The sequence below is a fragment of the Ascaphus truei genome, chromosome 18 (genome assembly GCF_040206685.1).
Source record: "Ascaphus truei isolate aAscTru1 chromosome 18, aAscTru1.hap1, whole genome shotgun sequence".
Classification (NCBI taxonomy): Eukaryota; Metazoa; Chordata; class Amphibia; order Anura; family Ascaphidae; genus Ascaphus; species Ascaphus truei.
The window spans coordinates 13,340,471-13,362,042 of NC_134500.1; the positions used below are offsets into that span (position 1 = coordinate 13,340,471).

Below are 21,572 nucleotides of genomic sequence, written 5' to 3' on the forward strand. Positions count from 1 at the left end.
TTTCTAGATATACATTATGTAACAGCGGCCTATTAATCAATTTAAACTAATCAAACCATAGTGGAACGTTAAATTAGCAAACTTTCAAATGACTTTAGTACAGGAATATATTAATAGAAATAAAATCAGTTTGTTCACATGAAAGTTTAACCCACCTTTTTTCTCCAGACTTTATGACTGACGGGTCTGTTAAATTTTCACCGACACCTTTGTAGAGAGAGATTTTTTTTTGTAATGTAAATCGTTAAGCCACAATCATTAAAGATTTTAAACATTTATAAGAAGTTCCCAACGGGAATTCTATGCTAGTGGCCATGCTTTTGAAGTGCCTCTTTGATATTAGCAGAAATGTATAACAGCCACGTGCATGGTTATTGTTCTATTATATACGACTGTATGTAAAAAGACTGCAAAACACTGACTTGTCGGATTTGTACCCAACAAGCAGCTGGGTTTTACCGAACCCCTACTCCTCTTTCCCATACCCGGCCACCTCAAACGCCTCACCAGCATCCCCCAGCTTAAACATCAACTCAATATAGGTTTATTAGGCCTTTTTCAGAAAGCGAGGGGCAGCATTCAAGAGAAATGTCATTTTTATATCTGAAATCTTTCTGGACTGCATTCATTCACATGTAATAGATCTTAAATGTGTCAGCACTTTCCTTGGTATGAAAACCGCCTTCACATTCAAGTGTATAATACACATACGGTACCGTGATGGCAGTAGAAATCTAACCTTGCAAATCCAGCACCAGAAGCTCCCCTCTTGTATATTCGAAGGTCCAGTGACTGAAAGCGAGCATGGTTTCCTCCAGCACGTTGGTGGCAATGCTCTCGTCTCCGTTGTTGTTGTTGTATTTTCTGAACTCTCCGGTCATGCACTCCTCAATAGCAAACCACTGCCCAGCTGAATGACAATATAAGAGAAAAACTTCCAGGAACCTTAAATACAAAGAGCGACACGCATTCAGGAAACGGTACATCCTCACGTTATGTTTTCAAGGTTCGGTTTCTACCAATCGTTCTCAATCTGGTGTTACAGATTTTACAGCAGGGGTGCTCAACTCCAGTCCTCCCAGCAGATCAGGTTTTCAGGATATCCCCCGCTTCAGCACAGGTGGCTCAATCAGAGGCCGTCTTCGACTGAGCCTCTGATTGAGCCACCTGTGCTGAAGCTTGGCTATCCTGAAAACCACACCTGTTGGGTGAGGCTTGAGGAGTGGAGTTGAGCACCCCTGGTTTACAGGATTCATCTTCGCTGGTTAGGTATACAGGCAAGTGTCTCTAATGTTCAAACGTCATCGCAAAGGGTGGTTACTGCTGCATTTTGCGAATACAGTATTTAATATACAGCTTCCAATATTATAACTTTCTACATTGAAGGTGTGCTTCACTAATGCAGATTCTGCTGAAGATGACATTGTATTGTTACATGCTTCTACTTTAGACATGCATTCTTCATTAAGAGGTGTTACCTCTACCAAGTGAGGCTTGTATTGCATCAACATATTTCTAGGACTTGGTTTGTTAAAGAACACATTCCTATATGCAGTTAATGACAAACAATACTAAAAGTATCAACACATGTGCATGACCCATGATTTCTAGGTTGTCCTAAAATGCCAATACTTAAGTCGCCCATCAGATTTATTATGCAAAAAATCAAGAGCTTTCCTTTTTACTCCAGTGCACAAACTATTCAAGCTTTGCACTCTGGTTTTACACCAATAGAGCTTTTTAGTACGACGTTCAAGAAGAACGCATATAAGCTAATGAGGTGGTACCTCACCCCATTAAAACTTTCAAAATGTATCCAGGGGTTACTCCTCCATGTGCCCCAAACAATGTGGAAAGCCGGCGGATCTGTTACACATGCTGTGGGGTCCTGCCCTCGGATAGCCCCAATTTGGGAGCGAATTCGAGATTGGCTGGAGAGGATATTGGGCCTCGAAATTCCCTGGGACCCCTGGCTCTTCCTGCTAAATAAACCAGCACAGGAACTAGCCAGAGTGGAAAATAAATGAGTTGCACATTTTGCAACAGCAATGAGGTGCAAGATAGCAGCATTGTGGAAACAAAATAAAATTCCATCTATTGATAAAATTAGAAACAGAATTTGGTTTGTTTGCCAGATGGAAAAATTAACAAGTTTAGTTAATGACACTGGCACAAAATTTCAAAAAGTCTGTCTGCCTTGGTTGGCACAGACAGATATCCCAGGGGTGAGCAATGCCACCGCTTGGCTATGATAGTGTTAGATGCGTTCTCCTCTGACGGGTGGAGCTTAGCCACACTCCAGACAGGGAACCGCTGGACGAGTCAGATGACATTTCACATAAAAAAGTAAAGGAATATCTAAAGTCTGTGGCACAGAGTTAAAAAACAGACAAGAACTCTGCTATTCCCCCCCCCCCCCTTCCCTATCTTACCCTCCCAATGTGATGTTCTATGTTATCAGTGAAAATAGGTTTTCTGACGTTTAGTCAGGCATATATTTGAAAACGAGAGGTAACTCTCAATGTATTACTTCCTGGTAAAATATTTTATAAATAAAAAATAAAATAAATATACCTGCTAATACAAATTTAAACATTAAATTGTGGGTAAACACCTGCTGCGCCAGAGTTAAGATGCAAAGACCTTGTTTGCTTGACTTTATGAAAACTCAATATAAAATTTAAAGTTGAGGGAGGGGGGGGGGGAGCTTTTTATTTCGAAAAACTGGAGTACAGCTCAACCCCCTTATAACGCTGTGCTTGGGGTCCAAACATTCAAATCGCACTATAAGCGGATCGCGTTAGAAATAATGTACAATTGTATGCATGGTACAATAAAGTATTTAAGATACCAATAATCGTGTTGTAAATCATTCATAAGCAGAAAAAAACCTATAGGGAGGAAAGTGGAACACTGCGCAGGGACAAAGTGCAGGAACCGGCACACCAATAGTAAAAAACTGGTTTATTGAGCGACTAGGTGAGACACCAACAACATAGCCACCACCCACTCTGACGCGTTTCGGGCTAAGCCCTTTGTCATTCATAAGTACAAAAATTGGGAGCCACGCTTGCATCGCGCTATAAGCGGATCCGCATTGTAACAGGGTTGAGCTGTATGTATTGTCAAAAAATAAATAAAAATACTACCCTACAATGTTTATAACGATACACACTTACCTTGGTGAATATGGAATGGATTTTGGCTTCATTGCATTGAAAGCAAATGTCATTTTCTGTGCTGCCCTCTGCTGCTGTATTTCCTATGAATCAAAGTTAAACGGTTAATAGAACATTTCATTTTTTTAGCTCTGAATATAGCACGTGGATAAAATAATATTAATTCAAGGGTCACTTGTGTCCAAAAAGGGCTGCCTAGTGCAGTCATTTGTTGCTTGTTAGGCCTTTTAAGAACAAATGGATTATAATCACAAAATACAAACACGTGTCCAGTTATGAGTGATGGTCACTTACTTTAAGGCAGAGATGCAGGACAGTATCTTCTTTGTATATCCCTGACCAAGTATTGACAACCTCAGGGAGAAAAGACTTGATGATATACAGGTGGCCGGATTTGAGGATGTCGTATTCAGACCAGGTGCAAGCGACTTTCACGGCGCGTCTCAGCCCCCCGCCCATCTCCTCTTTACTCAGAAATTCAATCTTAGCGCACAGCCCTTTCTGGGACCAGGAGGACATGCTGTTATTCAGGATGTTTGGGGAGCTTTCTTCCAGGCGATACACAGTAACCAATTCACCTGCAACATTTATATACAGCAGCATTAGTGCAACTCCAACGACATTTTATTCTCATCGGTGCTGGGGGCGTTTGCATTGCGGTGGAAGGTGCAACATACACTATTTGCCCAGAGCATCTGTAACTAAAAAAACCAACAACAAAAACACCTTATTGCTGCTTTAATTAAAGGATTGAAGCAGGTGGTTCTCCAGAGCCGACCTATGTCATTTTCAGCTCCGGGAACCTCCTGCTTCCAGAGATACCCTCTCAGTAGCAGGTGCCGGTATCTCTTTTCAGCTTAAAATTACCTGGTCACATGTGCCAATAGGAAGCCGCGACGGATGACTTCACAGCAGCTTCCTATTGGCCCACGTGACATTTAAACTGCGCCATTATGTTAGGCACAAAGTTTCTCTCACTGCAGAGATACCGGCACCACTATAGAGGTAAGTATCTCTAGAATCAGAGGGTGTCCGGAGCTGAAATTAACACACGTCACCTCCGAAGGCCCCCTGCTTCAGTCCTGTAGTAATTAAAAATACAAAGTGTAACTCGTATTGCTGCTGTAAACGCATGTAATCCCATTTAGTGCCAAAGTATGCAATCATTTGATACCGCAAAGTATATGCCTTTTTGCTACAGGTTTCTAAATATAGAAAGATGTTAAATTAACTCAGTTGGGATCTTCCACATTTACTTTTTTGGGGTAATTGATCTCCATAAGGGGATACAAGAAATCGACATTTGAACAGCTAAAAGGGACAATCCCTCCTAGGACCAAAGTGAAGTAATTCCAGTAACATATTTAAGGGGTCTAAATTGTTTCTTTTGGGGGTGGGGGAGGGGGTTATAGAAGGGGGTGGTGGTTTGATTCACTGGTTGTTCCTTTTTGTGATCAGCAAGTGCTTGTACAGCCAGTTCCCCCCTCTCAACCTCTCCTTATCTTTGTTGGTTCTCCGAGAAGAACAGGGATAAAGAAAACACTCGATTGTCAACCATTTCCCCATTCAGAGGCCCCCTAACAAATTCAATTGGCCGACTATGTGGGATTAAAGAACTGGGAGAAGTGTATATGTTTTTGCGCTTCCAGTGTTTCGCTGCAGCTGGTGACACAATCTTACCTTTTGGAGGTACGGGAGTAAAAGGAATACTCTGGGACAACCGCATCAAGTTGTTTCTCTCCACAGCTAAATGCAAACAGAAAGTGTTAAGTAGTGGAATACAGGCGTGCCACGTAAGGAAGGCAAGTTTCTGCTCCGTGTGAAGGCTGCAAGTAACTGACCTGAGTAACAATAATTGATGTCCACAATAGGTTTGAATGGAGAACCTAGACCTGGGAAAATAGTGGGGGGTAAAAGGTAGATCAGTACAGTGCTAGTAGTTCTATTATTTCTGGGGAGCTGAAGATGTGTTGCAAATTGGTCCCTTTAAAAGGGGCAATTCCTCCTAGGATCGAAATGTACTAATTCCAGTGACATGTTTAAGAGGACTTATCTGGCTACATTTTATTCAAATCCGACAACTAGAAGTATTTTTATGTATATTTTAAACTAAGGACTTGGGAGGTGTTTGATTCCCTCTGGCTGCTCCCTTCTGGGTGATGTCACTGTGTGATGTCACTGTGTGATCAGCGAGCGCTTGTACAGCCAGAGTCCCCCCCCCATCCCACATCTTTATTGGCTCTGATAATGACAGGGTTAGATATGGGGGGGAACCCCACTTGATTGACAAACACTTTCTCATTCAGAGGCCCCTAAGAAAAACAACTCATTTACCAAAATGAAAGGTATTATTAGATTTGTTTTCGGAATGCCCGTTAGTCGGCCAGAAAACACACTTAATCTTAGTCTATGTGGGATTGCGCCATTAAATGGACAAACCGCAGAGCTCTGCGTAGATATAAGCACAGAAGACTTTCCCAAGTCTCCTTCGTAGATATACTGCTACAACATTAAAAGATATTACTCTGCTCCCGGGAGGGTATGGGGCCTGTGAGACATTCCACCAATGACAAAAGTGGAAGTCCCCTTTTAATCGTTGGGGTGGTTACCACTCTGAGCCATTAGAATCTCCCAGTTCCTTTCTTACCATTTAAAGCATCCTCTGCAGGAGGTCTGTAAAAACAAAGGTTATTGTAATATCTTTTTAATATATACAGTATATATAAAATATTTTTTCTGATGTTGCGCACATAGAGAATATATATGTAGGGTGACCAAATGTCCCATTTTTTTTTTTTGTACTTTGTCCTGGGTCCTGACTTTAATTTTTTTTTTTTTTTTATAAAATCCCATTTTTTTTGGTGCTTGTAGGCCACACATGCGCAAAATTTGTCCCGGGGAAAATATGGTCACCATCACCATATATGTCACGAACTGGCCACTGACACTTTATCTTGACAAAAGGTTCACAAACAGACCTTGTGCATTAAATGTATGATCTTTGGAAGACCAGTGGAGTGCCCAAATTTTTCTATTTCTAGTACATCTTTACAGATACACAGAAATAAACACTGCCAGGGCTGTATACTGTAATCCGTGCTGTAGTGGGGGGTGGGAATTCAGTGTGTATGTGTATGTATGTGTATGTGAGAGAGTGAGAGAGTGAGAGAGTGAGCAGGGGGGGAGAGAGGAAGAGATGGGGGGGGGGTGAGAGAGGAAAAGATGGGGGGGGGGGTGAGAGGAAAAGATGGGGGAGTGAGAGGAAGAGGAGGAGGGAGGGGGGAGTGAGGGAAGAGGAGGGAGAATAGAGGCGGAGGGGGTGTAATAGAGGGTAGAAGAGTAAGAAAGGGGGAGAGTAAGAGGGGGCAGAGAACATGGGGTGAGGCAGAGAATGAGAGGGGGGTGAGCAATGGGAGAGAGAGAGGGGGTGTGAGCAAGGTGGTGTGTGAGAGGGGGTGGAGGTGCCTTCAGGGATATTGGTGGAAACGCTAGAATTATTTTGCGTTTTTTATTTGGGGGGCCCTTTATAAAAAATACAATTAAAAAAATGTGAATCTTCAGGTAGAATGGTACGGTATACCGTCTGAGTTTTTCTTTTTACAACTACAGCACTGACTGTAACAAATGCCAACAGCTGCATTGCAAATTGTAGGAGCTTCTATTGCACAATTCACATATTGACTGTTTTAGTGACTATGAATCCGAAGTGCTGTCGCAGCAATGCAAATGGAAAATGTCTGCTTCAGTCCTGGGAGACAGCAGCGCTTTTACTCTGACTGTCGCATAATCTCTTACATAAGAAAGTGTCATAATTCCCTGTCTTGCCAATCACCCAATACAATGTAGAAATAGCCACAATGATTGCTGTGAAGATGGGGAAATGTATGATGTAATAATCGGAGAGACTGAATACAACCGTAACCGTATATTCTAACGTCTAACCTGGTCTGCAAGATTTAAAAGGCCGATCCAATTAGATTTCAATACTGACATACTTCACATCTATTACTACAGTACCATCACATTACAATTCATAATCAGTAGAAAACTTACTTTGGCTTGCTTGAGGAAGAGGAGTGAGCTTGCAACCAATCCTGGAAGAATAATATCACATTACAATGTACAAAAGGCCATGACTTGTACATAATCTTACTAGCAATGAGCATGTGAAAAAAAAAACGACATTTAAATGGGTAACATTACAGAAAACAATTCACAACAAAGATCTTAAATACAGCCTTTCCCATATATAATGATGGCGTTCTTGTCACTTTTTCCATTTGTATTTGTGTACCTGTGGTAGAAGAAAAGCTAATTCTGTCTGTGCACCAATTACCACCGCTCTTTCGGCAACACCTTCTTTTAATGTGCCAATCCAGGCGCTTTTCTTTTTTTATTTTATTTTTTACACAGGATTGAAGCAGGGGGTCTCCGTTAATCCCGTTAGTTTCAGCTCCAGGGACCCCCTGCATAGTAGGTGCTGGTAGCCGCTCGGCTAGGATCACGTAATGGCCGCTTTTCAAAGCTTCCACGGCCTATGGGCCAATAGGAAGCTGTGACATCAGGTTAAGCTTTCTATTGGCCAACGTGACTTGGGCGTTTTTAAACTTTAAAAACCAAGCTAGCTCAGCCGGAGCGGCAACCCCTACGGAGGTAAATATCTCTGGAAGCAGGGGGTCCCGGAAGCTGAAATGAATGGGGTTCAGTTATGGAGACTCTGATTCAAACCCGTGTACAAAAACATAAAATAAAAAATATGCTTGGATTGCTCCCTTAATCACAATTCAGCAAGAGAAATGTAAATGTGTGGGGAGAAATAGACACACTGCACAAACAAATAGAAATGTTATATGTAGATCTGGTATGGCATTTTAAAATCATACAACATTGCTAAATCACATAACTTCATTCTAAACAATACTTCTCTAGAGAACATTTTTAAGGTGCAGTCCCGTCTAGGACCCAGAGTTCAAGACAAATGCTCATGGTAATTGTTAATCACTAGACTTTTTTTCCGTTACTTTAAGGGGTAGATTCAACAAGCGCCGGCAAGGCTTAGTAACGTGAATGGGCGTTAACGGCGGCTTGCGTGCGCTAACTCGTACCTGCGCTTGATACATCTGCCCCTAAGAGCGTGCTGCTCCAGTTTCTTAACACACAACCATCACATTTGTAGCATCCATGCTTCCAATCTGTACCCTTTCCTCAACTAATTCCGTGAGAATAGTGGTGTCCTTGACATTTTGTTTATATATTGTGGTGTATCATGGTTATGGCAATAGATTGAATAGATGCATACAAGGCCATCTGGTTGAACGTCTGTATAAGAGCTGTAATTTTGTCTGTGCTGCTGCCATGAATGTGAATTATTTACCATTCCATTATTTTTTCCCCTAAAGCAAATCATCGTTTGTACAAACCGTTAAAAAGGTTTCCTTAGAATCTTCCAGCTTAGTATCTTCCGTCAGGGATGCTCTCCTACTACTGATGTGCACTAGAAAACATACATGTTACAAGGTGGTTACAAGCATAGAAGGGATATAAAACTTCTATCCAGAACCAGAAATCATACTGGTGACAGGAGCGATTGAAGGAACTTTAACACTATGTAAAGCTACCAAACATGCCCCAGTTTACCAGAGACAGTCCCAGTTTGCAAAGTTCTGTACAGAAACAAAAACCAGGTCAAGCAGAACTGCGAACAGCATAAATATGTGTTAAAGTATCAGCGGATTACATTTTGCGAGCAGCACTTAATTTGTATCCAATATACTCCTGCTTCATTTAAACCGGTCCTGGTTAAGCCGATCAGTTTAGCACATAATGCTCTGTCACACTTACACTTGTCTAAGAACAGGGACTGGGAGACTTTATTGAGCTCCATAAAACCAGCACATGACCTCACTTGTTTCAAGCTGGAAGGCGGGCACACATCCACCTGGAAGAGAAGTGGGTGGGGAGGGGGGGGGGGGGGGGTGAGAGACTATATTTTTTTAGCTAGTTTAATATATTTACCCGAGTAACGTTTGAAAATATACAAAGCCAAAAAGTTTGACCATGTTTACTACGCACATCATTTCTTACAATGTAACAACGGATATAAAGGCCACTCCACTTTTGGGGCATTGCATATGCATTAGGATTGAGAATAAAATGATGAAAATATGTTCACATTTCTCTCTTGCCCGTACATGCAAGGAAAAACAAAGATGGCCGAGGGGTCACCCAAGCGGAGTATGCAAGGTCTTCTCATGATGAGGTCACAGCTTTGCGTTGGCTGCCAGAATGAGGTGGACCCTCTGGCCATACAGTTTCTCCCGGACAAGAATGTTTGTAAGGGAATTTTAATATTAAGCATGTCCAGCACTGACGGGTCACTTAGGTTGTAGTGCTACGATTCAACTGTGGAAAACGATTGGTTTACAAAAATACAAATCAATATATATCTAAAAAGCAATTGAACTGCACAGATGACTGATTTAAGGGTTAAACCCCTCACAAAAAAATCTAAAAACCAAAGTACAGTGTTTTCATTTTTTCTCTCTATTTTTAAATCCCAGAAATAATAGAAAATGCATTTAATTATTAGAAGGCACGATCAATTTTTAGTAGAGACATGGCAGTCCTTTTATATTGTCAACAGAATAACTTTGGCAGAAACGAAGAAATAGAAAATAGCAGAATCTAAAGAAAACTTTCAGGCTTTCTGTTTATCTTGATGCATTGTTGCAGAGATTGCATGTTAAGAACAAATATCACCAACAGGTCATTTCTACATAGCACGTCTACTGTGATGTTAGTTTTAGGTCTGCAATTTTGGTAATAGGCAAACAGGTCATGTTTTACGTTACTGCTAAATCAGGCGTCTTACCACATCCACTGGCTTTGCTTCTTCCTTGCTTGTGTCTTCTGGCTCTTTAAGTTTATGCAACATTACACTGTCTCTGTGACCTGAAGGGTTAAAACATACATATTTATATATATATCCGATTGATTACAATGCATTCTCTACTTTATTCACTTACAAGTTGCAGCAACTACTGTTCATGTAGGCCTTCCATAAATTAGAATACATGAAAGCTTCCCAAATGTTGAACCATAACATCACACCAAACTTGTGCCAGAACTAGGCCATGGTCAGGATGTATCCCACTGTACAACCAGGCTATCCCTGCTTTAGCACAGGTGGCTCAATCATTCTGACTGAACCACCTGTGCTGAAGCAGGGATGTCCTGAAAACCTGAGCTGTTGGTGGCCTTTGAGGACTGGAGTTGGCCACCCCTGACCTAAACCATTATCCCTGTCCTACATCCTCAGTGACCACATGGATACTAGTATATAGGAAATGCTCTAAATATGTCAACATCTAGATGGAAAATGTCACAAAATAAAAACAAAAGTAGACCGTTTAATATAAGAAAACTTCTCGTCTACGACTAAAAATTCTGACTGGAAAGTGTAACGTAAACTGACCAAATACAATGAGAACGTTGTAAATGTGAAGACACTGCCAGACCGTAAAAACACCACATTTACTTACCAACAAATGCCCCAAATTCTACACTATTTTCAGATTCTTTCGCCACTCTTTCATTTACAGGCTTTTCCTGCTTATGTGCAAGTGCCAACTGGCTTCTAGGACCAGGCTGTGTTGGTGTGCTCACAAAAAATGTCGCGGTTTGGGACGGACAGGTTGGCATGCTACTAGCAGAGTTACCAGCTTCCTGGTTTCCAGGAGCGGATTCCGAAACATCTGCTCCTTGTGTGTTTATCTGTAGTTCTGGAAGGTAGTCAGTGCTAGCAAGTAAGGCACATCCAGAGGTACCAGCCTCCGGAATATTTAATGTCTCTCTCCGAGGTGGGAAAGATAAATCCTCGCTCATCTTGTTCTGGGCATTTCTTTCATCCCGCAGAGAGATGTTGAATATAAGATTACTGTTAACCTCCGGACTTCCTTGTGGAAATGAAGACCCAAATACATTTCCAACGCTCTGTTTCTTCCTCATGGAAGACCGCAGGGGGCCGTCGTCCACTAGATTCTGCCCCAGGTGCTTTGAAATGCTTAGCTCACGGGTTATTTCATTGTGAACCTTGCTCGCTTCAGATGCCTTCTGGGCAGTTAGAGTTTTTAAAGTGTCCACAGTGAGAGCAGAAAGATCCTGCAGGTGACCAATCTGCGAATCCAGCGAGTGCAATGAACGCTTAATATAGTTGACACGATCTCCAACTTCTTTAATCTGAATACACATCTGCTCCACTCTGCAAAAACCCCCCACCAAACAAAACAGGTGTGAAAGTATGTTTCAAACAGGATATATGCTGCAAACAAAAAGCGCTAATTAAAGATGGACTGCCATGCTACAAACTTGCCACTGTTTATCTCTGCAGTTTACCAAAGTACATAGAAGGTGACAGAAAATATTTAGTTGATTAAGGCCGTGATTATACCGTAAAACTCTTGCAGCGTCGTATGGCGCAACGCCGCGTGGCTCAAAAACAAAAGGCATTAATCCAATTTCAGTTAGCATTCCAGTAGCGGCATTAGCGCAGCCTGGAGCTGCAGGGCAGACGACTGGAGAAGAGAGGATTTTGTTATTGGCGGTGACGGTCGCGTCACGTGAGTGGTTCCGCCAATGAGGGCGAACCGCTCACAGCCAGGCCCCCAAGCCTCCTCTGCTACTGTCTGCGCCCGTCTCCCTGGTATAATCAAGATGCCGCTCGGGGGCAGGGCGACGTCACAGAATAGCGCTGCCGCCCTGCAGCTCCTTGTATAAATCGAGGCCTTACAGCTCAACAGCCTTGTAATCTTTTTCTAACAGCCTTGTAATCTTCAGTATGACACGGATATATTTAATGGTATTTAAAATTGTGTGGCTTCAACAGTCAAAATGCATGGAGCAGTGAATGGAGGGGAGTTTTTCCCCTCAACCAACAAAAATGTCATCTGCTAAAAGAATGGTGGCTTGTGTTTTACCTTTCGGATGTAACACGAATTCTCTCTTCACTTCCCAAGTGAAATTTGTCATCCTTCTCATTGAAATACATCTCAACACATTGTTCCTCAAAATCATGCAGCTTCTTTTGGTCTTCCTCTGTTAAGAAAAGTTCTAAAAGACAAAAACACAGACTAAAATAAGAACGATTGCCACAGCCTGGTAGACATAATAAGATGGAGTTGGACATATTTTTTTTATATATAATTTTTAGGAATGCTGAAAAAAGTTTTATTAAAAAAAACAAAAAAAAAACCATTTAGATGAGGCTTTTGACCAGTTCATTTTAAAAATCGGCAGCTTTTTGTGTTAATTTAGATATGGATGCCAAACAGTACATCAGAAATCAGAGGCAAAACGTAACAGTTCTTGGGTCCAGATACCCAAAAGGGGGCTAATGACTGGGAGCAAAAGGGGTGCTCACGTTTAGCACCCTTTTGTGGTTCTGAGACTTAGTATCCAAGCCGGCATTAAATATCCAGTAACCCTCCATGAACAAGAACATGCTGCAATCAACAAGATACAGAGTAGCCGAGAAGTATAGAGTAGATGCAGCCAGATGCTTACTTGGTCCATCTGATGCTTTGTCTTTTTTCCTCCTTTTACATACAAAGCAAAACAGGGAAGCCAAATGACTTAGGATGATTAAGGGCGGAGGAAGGACAGGTCTCTCGTGATAAGCCATAATGAAATGGTAACGCTGGTACTTCCACACAATGTTGGATATGGCCTTTACCTGGAAGTATACATTGCTGGAAGGAGAAACGGTTTATTTTGGTTCAACACATATTAAAGTTTTAAATACCAAAGTAAACTGCTAAACATGAAGCTATGGGTGTTATCTGCAGGCAGCAAAACTGATACATCTGAGGGTTTTTTTTTTTTGTGCTAGTTCTGCCACAAAGAAAAGTTGATGCTTTTTGGTTTCTGTGATCGAACCGATGCGGTTTCTTTTCACGAGTTGAATTCATATTTTTTATACTGTAATGGGTACAATATGAAAGCAATTTACATTCTTAACTACAACCTGAAGTTTGTACTACATTTTTCAGCGATTAAGGTTGGAAAAATATTTGAAAAGAAGGGATCCCATGTTACTTAAAGCAGCAATACCGTCTACAACTGAAATTCGATTCTTTTTACAGTATTCGGGTTGGGGGAACCCCGGGAGCTGAACTGCACTGTTTTCAGTTCTGGATACTACACCCTCTTCTCCTCCTCCTCCTAAACCCCCCCCCCCCCCCCCCGGTTCCTGAGATACTTAAGTTTTCCGTGCCAGATATTTTCAAAGATGGAGCCCGCAACCATCCAAATGGAAGCTGCAACATCATCTGTTGCGGCTTCCTATTGGCTGGCAGTTTGGTGGCTGTCCTGACTTGGGAAGTAGAGGAGACACCAGCACCTAAAAGTAAGTATCTTGGGAACCGGAGGTCTGTGAAGCTAAAAAGAGAGTGGACCAGGTCTGGGGGACCCCCTGGTCCAAATATTTGCCGCTTTAATTCGTATCCAATGTCTACTCAAATCATCTTCAACTTATTTTAATCCTCTGTAATAGAGGTGTGTAACAAATTACCAAATAGTTCACTTACTTAAAAAATGCAATGAGAAGATTGACCATAATGATATACTGTACAAAGAGGTAGACTGCTTGAAGAAATGGGGTAAGCCATGCCCCAACACCACAGAGGCTCTGTACTTGAGAGTCATTGGCGCAGGCTACAGAAAGAAAAAGTGAAATACAGTTTATAGCCATGAACCCATTTGGCAAAAAGCAGTTTGTGTTCCTCCTCAGCCCATTCTGTAACTTCCGGCGATCAATCCCCTTTTCAAAATGTACACTGCTTGTTAAATTCAGATGCATACTGTATACCGACTGTAATTACTTTAACGTGCTTAGTAACAGGTCTGCACCTTTATATCACTCAATCTGACCAACTCCCTAAGAAGGCGCAGTGGCCCAATTGTACTTAAGTTTACAAAATGTAGCCAGACTTTCTTTATCCCTGAAGCAGCGGCACAAAGAAAATCCATGGAACGAGGCCACTGACCACTAAACACACGGCCGCGCTTCAGCGGGGGAAACAGCGGCAAACTGTGCTTGCGAGGAAAACGTTGTGTCTGATCTGTGTATAGCGGTAACAAGGAACTAAACACAACAGGTATTAGTATAGTGAATTATACTACACTCAATGGATTGCAAGCTCTGCTGGCAGGGTTTCTGCCTTATGTGCCCTTTTGTTTTGTATTATAACAGAATTCCTTGTATGCCAAGAAGTGCTGCAAAACAGTAATAAACAACCAGAAACAATCCTGCCTGCAGATTCCAGGCCAATTACCTATGTATGGTTATTGTAGGAAATCCTTCATAGGCTGTAAGCTGTTCGGGGCAGGGACTCCCCTTTTCCCCATGTTTTTATTTACTTGTTGCTCTCACCCTCGCGGTTTGTACTTTTATTTTCCCTGTAATGCAATTTTGTAAAGCGTTGCCTGCCCTGTTGGCCCTATACAAATAAAAAGTTACATACAAGAATCTCACCATCTATTTCATAAGCGTACACTTCACCAAAGATCATCCAGTATGGCTGGAAAACAATATCTCTGGCAAGAGTCCAAGATGGCTCTTCATAGGGGTAGAGAATGGCCTTTCTTGGAACACCGAAACTCAGAAGTACAACAGCCATAATGACAACTATGTAAAACATGTTTGCCACCTGTAGGTAAGAGAATGAGAGAACATCATTACATTCTTAAATACACAAAATCAATAAGATAGTGTTTTTGTGATATAAAGTAGATAAGTTAGAACTATATAGTCTTATTTTTTAACCAATCTCATCTAGGCATGGGTTGAAGAAAAGGTATACCTTCAAATGAGCACAAGATTTGTATACATTATATGGAAATCTCATCTTGAGAAAGGTCCATGTTTATTACTGAAATGTTGATCAGATTAAATAAATGTTTTTATTATGCTTTAAAGGTACATGTGAGGGCTAACTTTTCTTTTAACCTCTCCTTGGTTAAGGAACCCTATCATAATGTGAAACTCTGCGGGACCAAAACCCTCTAATAGTGCGCCTGAGATCAGATGCATTGTAAGGAACCCCAACCCTCTCTAATAGTGCGTCTGAGATCAGATACATTTCAAATTTGTCTGTATTTTGTACAATTTTCAAATGACTTGAAAACTGCAGGGAACCCTTTAGGGGTGTCCGGGGAACCCAAGGGCTCCTAGTAACCCCTGTTGAGAAACACTGTACTAAGTGATACACACAGTTATTCCAGCTGAGCTCTCGAGATATTTCATCTTCAGTTATCGTGACTGCCTTTTCACTATAGACTATGGACAGCTCATCACACAGCCACAAAACAGATATTCAACATTGATTATTGATGCACTTGAGTATCCCAAGTTACAAATGAGTTGGTTGATTGTTCTTCATAGTTTACTTCAGTGGACTTTCAAACTATATATGGTAGATCTGTGTCCCATTAAATAACTGTGCCCTCTGTTAAGGTGTGTGCATGAAAAAAAAACAGGTGACACTTTGGGACATAAAATACATTTACCCTGAACACAATTATTCCAAAAACCAACACACAGGAAATAGCTAATAGAAAGGGGGAAAAAATGTGACTGCATCCCTGTAATTGCATTTTTTTTTTAAGAAATCTGTAACAAAACTTACCATTTTTCCGATCATCATTACATATGGTCCAGCTTGCTGATTAACAGCCAAAAAATCCAGTAATCGGACGTACCAAAATATAATATTGAGGCAGTAGGTCAGCCTTCCAGCCACTAAAATATATCCCCCATCAGGGAGGTCGCCTGATGTCTCCTCATCTGAAGGGTTTGAAGCAAAGTTATTCGCTCCCAATCTTAGTCCACATCCAATGAAGAAAGTAATGATGGCGATTGTGTCTGTGATGTTAAAATAATCCCCAAACCACACCTTCACTTTCTGATTAATCTTTCCAGCTTCCGACATGAAGATCTGTCATCATAAAAAAAAGCTCACATTACATTAGTGATACAGTTGAACATGTAATGCTTTCTTATATTAAATGAATGAATGCGCAAACTATTGGCCATAAAGCTGCAGATACATTTCGTTCCAAAGTGACGTCGGCAGTGAAGGGTTTTTATTAGATGGCATTTTGGTATAAGTATTTTAAATCATTTGTGGTTTATTTTGTACGGCTCCTCTACCACAAGGATAATGTCAAAGTTTATGCATCGTAAATACAGTAAAGGGAAAATGCTGCACACTTTAAAAAAAATTAAATAAAGGATACAATACCGGTGCTCCTGATTCAGGACTCTCTGTGATAATCCAAAGTATAATGAAGCGTAAAGGAACAGGGCTCCACGGATTTCTAAACAAACTAATTTATTGCCAACAAGATAACTTGAGGTTTCGGCCACACTTGGCCTTTCTCAAAAGCAGGATGGCATGATGACTTTGAGAAAGGCCAAGTGTGGCCGAAATGTCAAGTTATCTTGTTGGCAATAAATGAATTTGTTTAGAAATCCGTGGAGCCCTGTTCCTTTACCCTTCAAAGTTTATGCAGCCCCACTCCCGATTAAAGAACCAATTAGGAAAGGGGTGTACTTAAAGCTGCAGTTCAGTCTTTTTTTTTTATTTTTATTTATTTTTTTACTTCAATAGTTTCATGTGGGCAATCTCTAATTACCTAAAGAACTGTATAGCTGCCGGTCAATTCGTTCTCCATGTATGGATCGGCGAAATTTGGTAACAATTAGTGAAGGGATCTGTTTATATTCTGCTACAGTCCAGCAGTGGAAGCTCATGAATATTCATGAGCACTCCTGCACTGACATGTGCAAGAGGGAGGGCAGGGCTGACAAAGGGGTGTGCCAGGGCTTGTGACAGGACATGAAGGGGCAGTGCCTTAGCAAATGGCTGTTAAAATAGAATACAAGAAAATTGGTCTTTCAAAGTTGTTGTTTTTTAAAACAGAAAATGCTAAAAGTATTTTTTCTTACTACAGAACTGATTTAGTAAAAAAAACACACATGCAGGATATTGACTGAACTGCAGCTTTAACACGGTATCACCAAGATCCCCTATAAAAACAAACATCACTGACTTTCGCTCCATTTCGGTCCTATGTGGGACAGCATCTTTAAAATTCTTGTTTAGGACCAGTATTTAAAGGTGGCGGCAGTAAATAAAATATAAACGGTCAATGCAGAAAAGCTCAGCACCATATTTCTGTTTGAAATAAAAATGGTAAGCACAAATATTTAACATGGCTACTTACTACAATATCCATTAAACCTGCATAAATAAATGTGCTTTTACCATGTGTGTGTGTGTGTCATTGTTTATATAGCGCCATCCATGTATACAGAGCTTGACAGCAGTAACACACGTGACATAATATAACAGATAATGGGAATAAGTAATTCAGGACATGCATAACAATAGGAAAGGGAGTCAGCCCTGAGGAGATTAGAATCTAAGTGGTAAGAATTTACAGAGACAGTAGCAGGGTGGGCAAGAGCGTCTTGAAAGGCAATGTCAGTGCAGATGAGATGTATAGTATCAGCCAGCGGAGCTACCCATATGCTTTAAAAGAGATGTGCTTTAAGAAAATTCCTGATGGTGGATAGAGCGGGTGCTAGTCAGGTATTGAGGGGAAGGGCATTCCAGGGGGGTTGGGATGTCAGTGAGAAAGGTTTCAGGCAGGAGAGGCCTTTAGACACAAAAAGGGGTAAAGAGAAGATATCCTTGAGCAGCATGCAAGAGTCGGGATGGTGCATAGCGAGATATTAGGGCTGAGATGTAAGGAGGGTCAGAAGAGTGTATAGCAAGGAGGAGAATTTTGGAAGTGATACAGAGTTTAATAATTCGGGCCACATTTAGCAGTGCTAAGCCACTAAGTAACTTACATGAGCCTCTAAATGCCTTACTGCTTACCAGCGTTTAGGCATTTGTAAGGTTCCGGCTCTACTTACTGTTATCAAATAAAAAATGTACAAAAAAAAAGATGTTTTATAACAATATAACAAATATTAAAATATACACAAACCTCTCGGATTTTTTCAACAGCGGAGGTGAAAATGTATGCAATCACAATCCATTCCTGTACAGAAGGCAAGAGCTCCATTTTCACAAGAACCACAAATGTGTAAAGCATGAGAAATCCCAAGTACGCCAGCTAACAGAAAGAAGAGAAGGATTACAGTACATTTCTCAAAGAGGAATATCATTCACGTTTGAATTTAATATAGAAATGACAGTGCACACAACGGAAGAGACATGTTATTGCTCAAACACAGATCTGATTGCGTAAAGTTTAATTCATTTTTTTTAATGTATCTTGTCATATTTGCGTCAATGTGAACGACAATGTCAGGGTAGTGAACGGACATGAACGCCGGGGCATCCAACTCACTTCATAAGAGGGGGCCTGATGAGATTCCCTTTCAGACCGCTAAATATCGCAGGTCTTGTGGGCTATTAAGAGGTTGCTGCTTCCTATTGGGCGGCCATCTTTAAATGTGCACCAGCAACTAAACAAGAAAGTATCTCGGGAATCTTGCCGCCACTCCCGGAGATAAAAAATACTGGTTAATTGCTACGTCAAAGAACGGTCTGGGTCCACATTACAAGTGATCCGACTCCTCACCACTCCCGTTCCCATCATGTTTCCAAGACACAGATACTCACGGTGTTAAACCAGAACTTCACAATTGGCGCATGGTAAAATGCATAAAACTTCTGTGCGATTGGAAGTCTACGAGGTTTTGCCTGAGTCTCGATTTCATGCTTAACTTCAGTATTGTCAAAGACTCGAACTTCTTTAAATACATTCTAAAATAGGAAAGGGAGACTGGTGAATGAACGATTATGCACCTTTACAGCGTATAGACACGAGAGGCTCTGCATATCATTATGCTCAGCAGAAACTCTGTGTTAGAACATGGCTTTATATATCAGAGGATTTGTGAACGGTGGTTTTGTTATGCAGAGTCGTTTCATTTGCACTTGTATCGAAGGGGTAGAAGTCTAACCCTTCTATAAAAATCTGCCCATTTTATGCTAAACAAATTCTGAAATAAACACTTTCCCAACAGCATTCTAGTTGGTGCAAATAAATATATACATATATAAGACTGTGGGACTGGGTTTTCAGCTCGCCAAGATTGTGTATGTCTAATTGTAAAGTGTTGGGAGGTCTGTGGCCCCTCTTGGTTTAAGCGCACGGATCCCACCCCTGTTTAATCAGCTGGTCCCAGTATACATAGGTAATTGTAGTAGTCATTGAGAGATTGCTTCCCCAAGGAGAAAGGTGGTGATAACCTTTGCTGCAGCCATAAGTTTGGGAAGTGCATAGATATTTTCCTGGCACATCTGGTTTTCAACCAGTTTTAACTGCACTGTAACTCACACATAGCCAACACAATGCTGCTAAATGTTAATCCCGTAGGCACCACATATGTCCAGCATCCCAGGCTATTGACTATATCATTGTTTTCTCTACACAGTGGTGGTGGTAATACAAAGGACACATTAGAACTTTGGTAGTGTGTGATGTGATGTGAGGGTCATCTTGAGGTAGTTACAGGCATTGTACATAAGATTGAACCAAAATTACCCATACTGATGAGAATAACAGACATATACAAATAAACAAAATCATTTGCCATATATTGGATGTGGATTTGGCTTCTTTGTTTACGGTTGTATATCTGAAGTCCCTTTTCCAGATGCCCTTGAATAGGCACAATTAAATATATAATATACAGTGGTCAATACTAAGCTTGCCGAGATTGTGTATGTCTTCATGCATAACATAGAATTAACCTGTTTTTAAATCTCATTTTATTTTGAAATGCAAGATATTCTTCAAAAACTCTCAAAATTTAAGCACGGTTTTAATGTGATGTGTGTGTACGTTTGTTCCAAAAATGGAGGAGAGGTTTTTTGCTAGTTTGTTATAACCATCATTTTATAACAAATGTCACTATGAACATACACATATGGTTTTCTTATAGTGGTGAGCTCCACACCAAGAGGACAAAGAACGTTGTATTCGCAGCTGCATTCACCCTGAACCCCTTCAGTGTACATCTGCGTTGCCCAAAAGGCAGACAGCCTGATGGGGCTTCACAAGAGCTGCTCCCCTCTGCACAGGACTAGCGTGCTAAGGGTTAACATTTGCTTGTACTTTGTGGAACGTTAACTCCACCCACTGGAATGTTAATGAGCCAAGAGGACACAAAGAAATTTGTATTCACAGCTGCATTCACCCTGAACCCCTTCAGTGTACATCTGCGTTTCCACAAAGGCAGACAGCCTTTGATGCAGCCAAAGGGTGTGAGCTGTTTGCTGATGTTAAAGCTTCTCTATTTCAAATCTGAAACTCACCAGCCCTTTATCCCCTGTACCCAATTTTCCAACTCTACCGGACCATGAAATGTCTATGAATGGACTGTATAACCCCTGTTCTTTTACTGTAACCATGTATTAAAACGCTATGCCCAGGACATACTTGAAAACGAGAGGTAACTCTCAATGTATTACTTACTGGTAAAACATTTTTTATAAATAAATAAAATAAACTCATTTAGCATACTACAAAACACATAGAAGTGAATGAGCCACACTAATATTCTACAAAATGGTGATGGTTTATAAAAGGTAGAATGAATTTTGCAAAAAAAAAAAAATACAAGTTAATTTACCATGGGGATGTTTTCTGGTAGGTGCTGAAAGTTGACCTCACTTTCATCCATTGTCATTTGATGGGCATCCTGAGGTATGTGGGACATTTCTGCCTTGCTTTTATATTCCAGCATTAGGATGGCAGGAGCAACCAAAATGCTGAGAATTACCTTTGATAAAAAAAAGTTACAAATATTGTACTAGAGACCAATACTATGCATCAGATACACATAGGCCCACGTTTACTAAACTGTGCTATCCGGGAAAACACACTCCAGCACCACAAGACACTTTTATGGCCATTCACAAGGCGCCTTCCGGCACCAGAAAGTGTTTTATGGAATAGCAGCACCGCGTGGGCAATAATGTTAACTTGAGAAAAATGAATACATGTAAATAATAACTATAGTTTGAGTCATGAGTAATTCTGCTCATGGGGCAACAGTCACAATTACTATTTTTGTTTTTTTACTGGTCCCTCTACTGCAGGAGTGGACAACGCCAGTCCAAAAGAGCCAACAGGTCAGGTTTTAAGGATGTCCCTGCTTTAGCACAGGTGGCTCAATCAGTGGCTCAGTCTTTGACTGAGCCACCTGTGCTGAAGCAGTGATATCCATAAAATCTGACCTGTTGGCGCCCCTTGAGGACGGAGTTTGGAGACCCCTGGGTTATATGAACCCTGCTATGATGACCCTATTCA

General features: G+C 41.0%; 1 protein-coding gene across 2 annotated transcripts in view; it reads right to left on the minus strand.

The window, feature by feature from the left end:
- Positions 1–21,572, minus strand: part of TRPM7 (transient receptor potential cation channel subfamily M member 7) — a 70,926-nt gene that overhangs the window by 2,665 nt on the left and 46,689 nt on the right. Inside the window, exons 18-37 of one of the 2 annotated variants that reach the window (XM_075575602.1) lie at positions 20,893–21,042; positions 18,875–19,018; positions 18,234–18,362; positions 15,863–16,171; positions 14,710–14,884; positions 13,763–13,889; positions 12,741–12,925; positions 12,155–12,287; positions 10,721–11,439; positions 10,051–10,130; positions 9,021–9,117; positions 8,600–8,673; positions 7,233–7,273; positions 5,827–5,852; positions 5,021–5,071; positions 4,860–4,925; positions 3,474–3,757; positions 3,180–3,262; positions 740–945; positions 156–207 (exon numbers count right to left, since the gene is read on the minus strand). In XM_075575602.1, coding sequence (XP_075431717.1) covers positions 156–207; positions 740–945; positions 3,180–3,262; positions 3,474–3,757; positions 4,860–4,925; positions 5,021–5,071; positions 5,827–5,852; positions 7,233–7,273; positions 8,600–8,673; positions 9,021–9,117; positions 10,051–10,130; positions 10,721–11,439; positions 12,155–12,287; positions 12,741–12,925; positions 13,763–13,889; positions 14,710–14,884; positions 15,863–16,171; positions 18,234–18,362; positions 18,875–19,018; positions 20,893–21,042 — 3,131 coding nt within the window. Of the gene's footprint in view, positions 1–155; positions 208–739; positions 946–3,179; positions 3,263–3,473; positions 3,758–4,859; positions 4,926–5,020; positions 5,072–5,826; positions 5,853–7,232; positions 7,274–8,599; positions 8,674–9,020; positions 9,118–10,050; positions 10,131–10,720; positions 11,440–12,154; positions 12,288–12,740; positions 12,926–13,762; positions 13,890–14,709; positions 14,885–15,862; positions 16,172–18,233; positions 18,363–18,874; positions 19,019–20,892; positions 21,043–21,572 lie in introns of those variants that run through there. The other variant, XM_075575603.1, reaches the window with a different exon arrangement.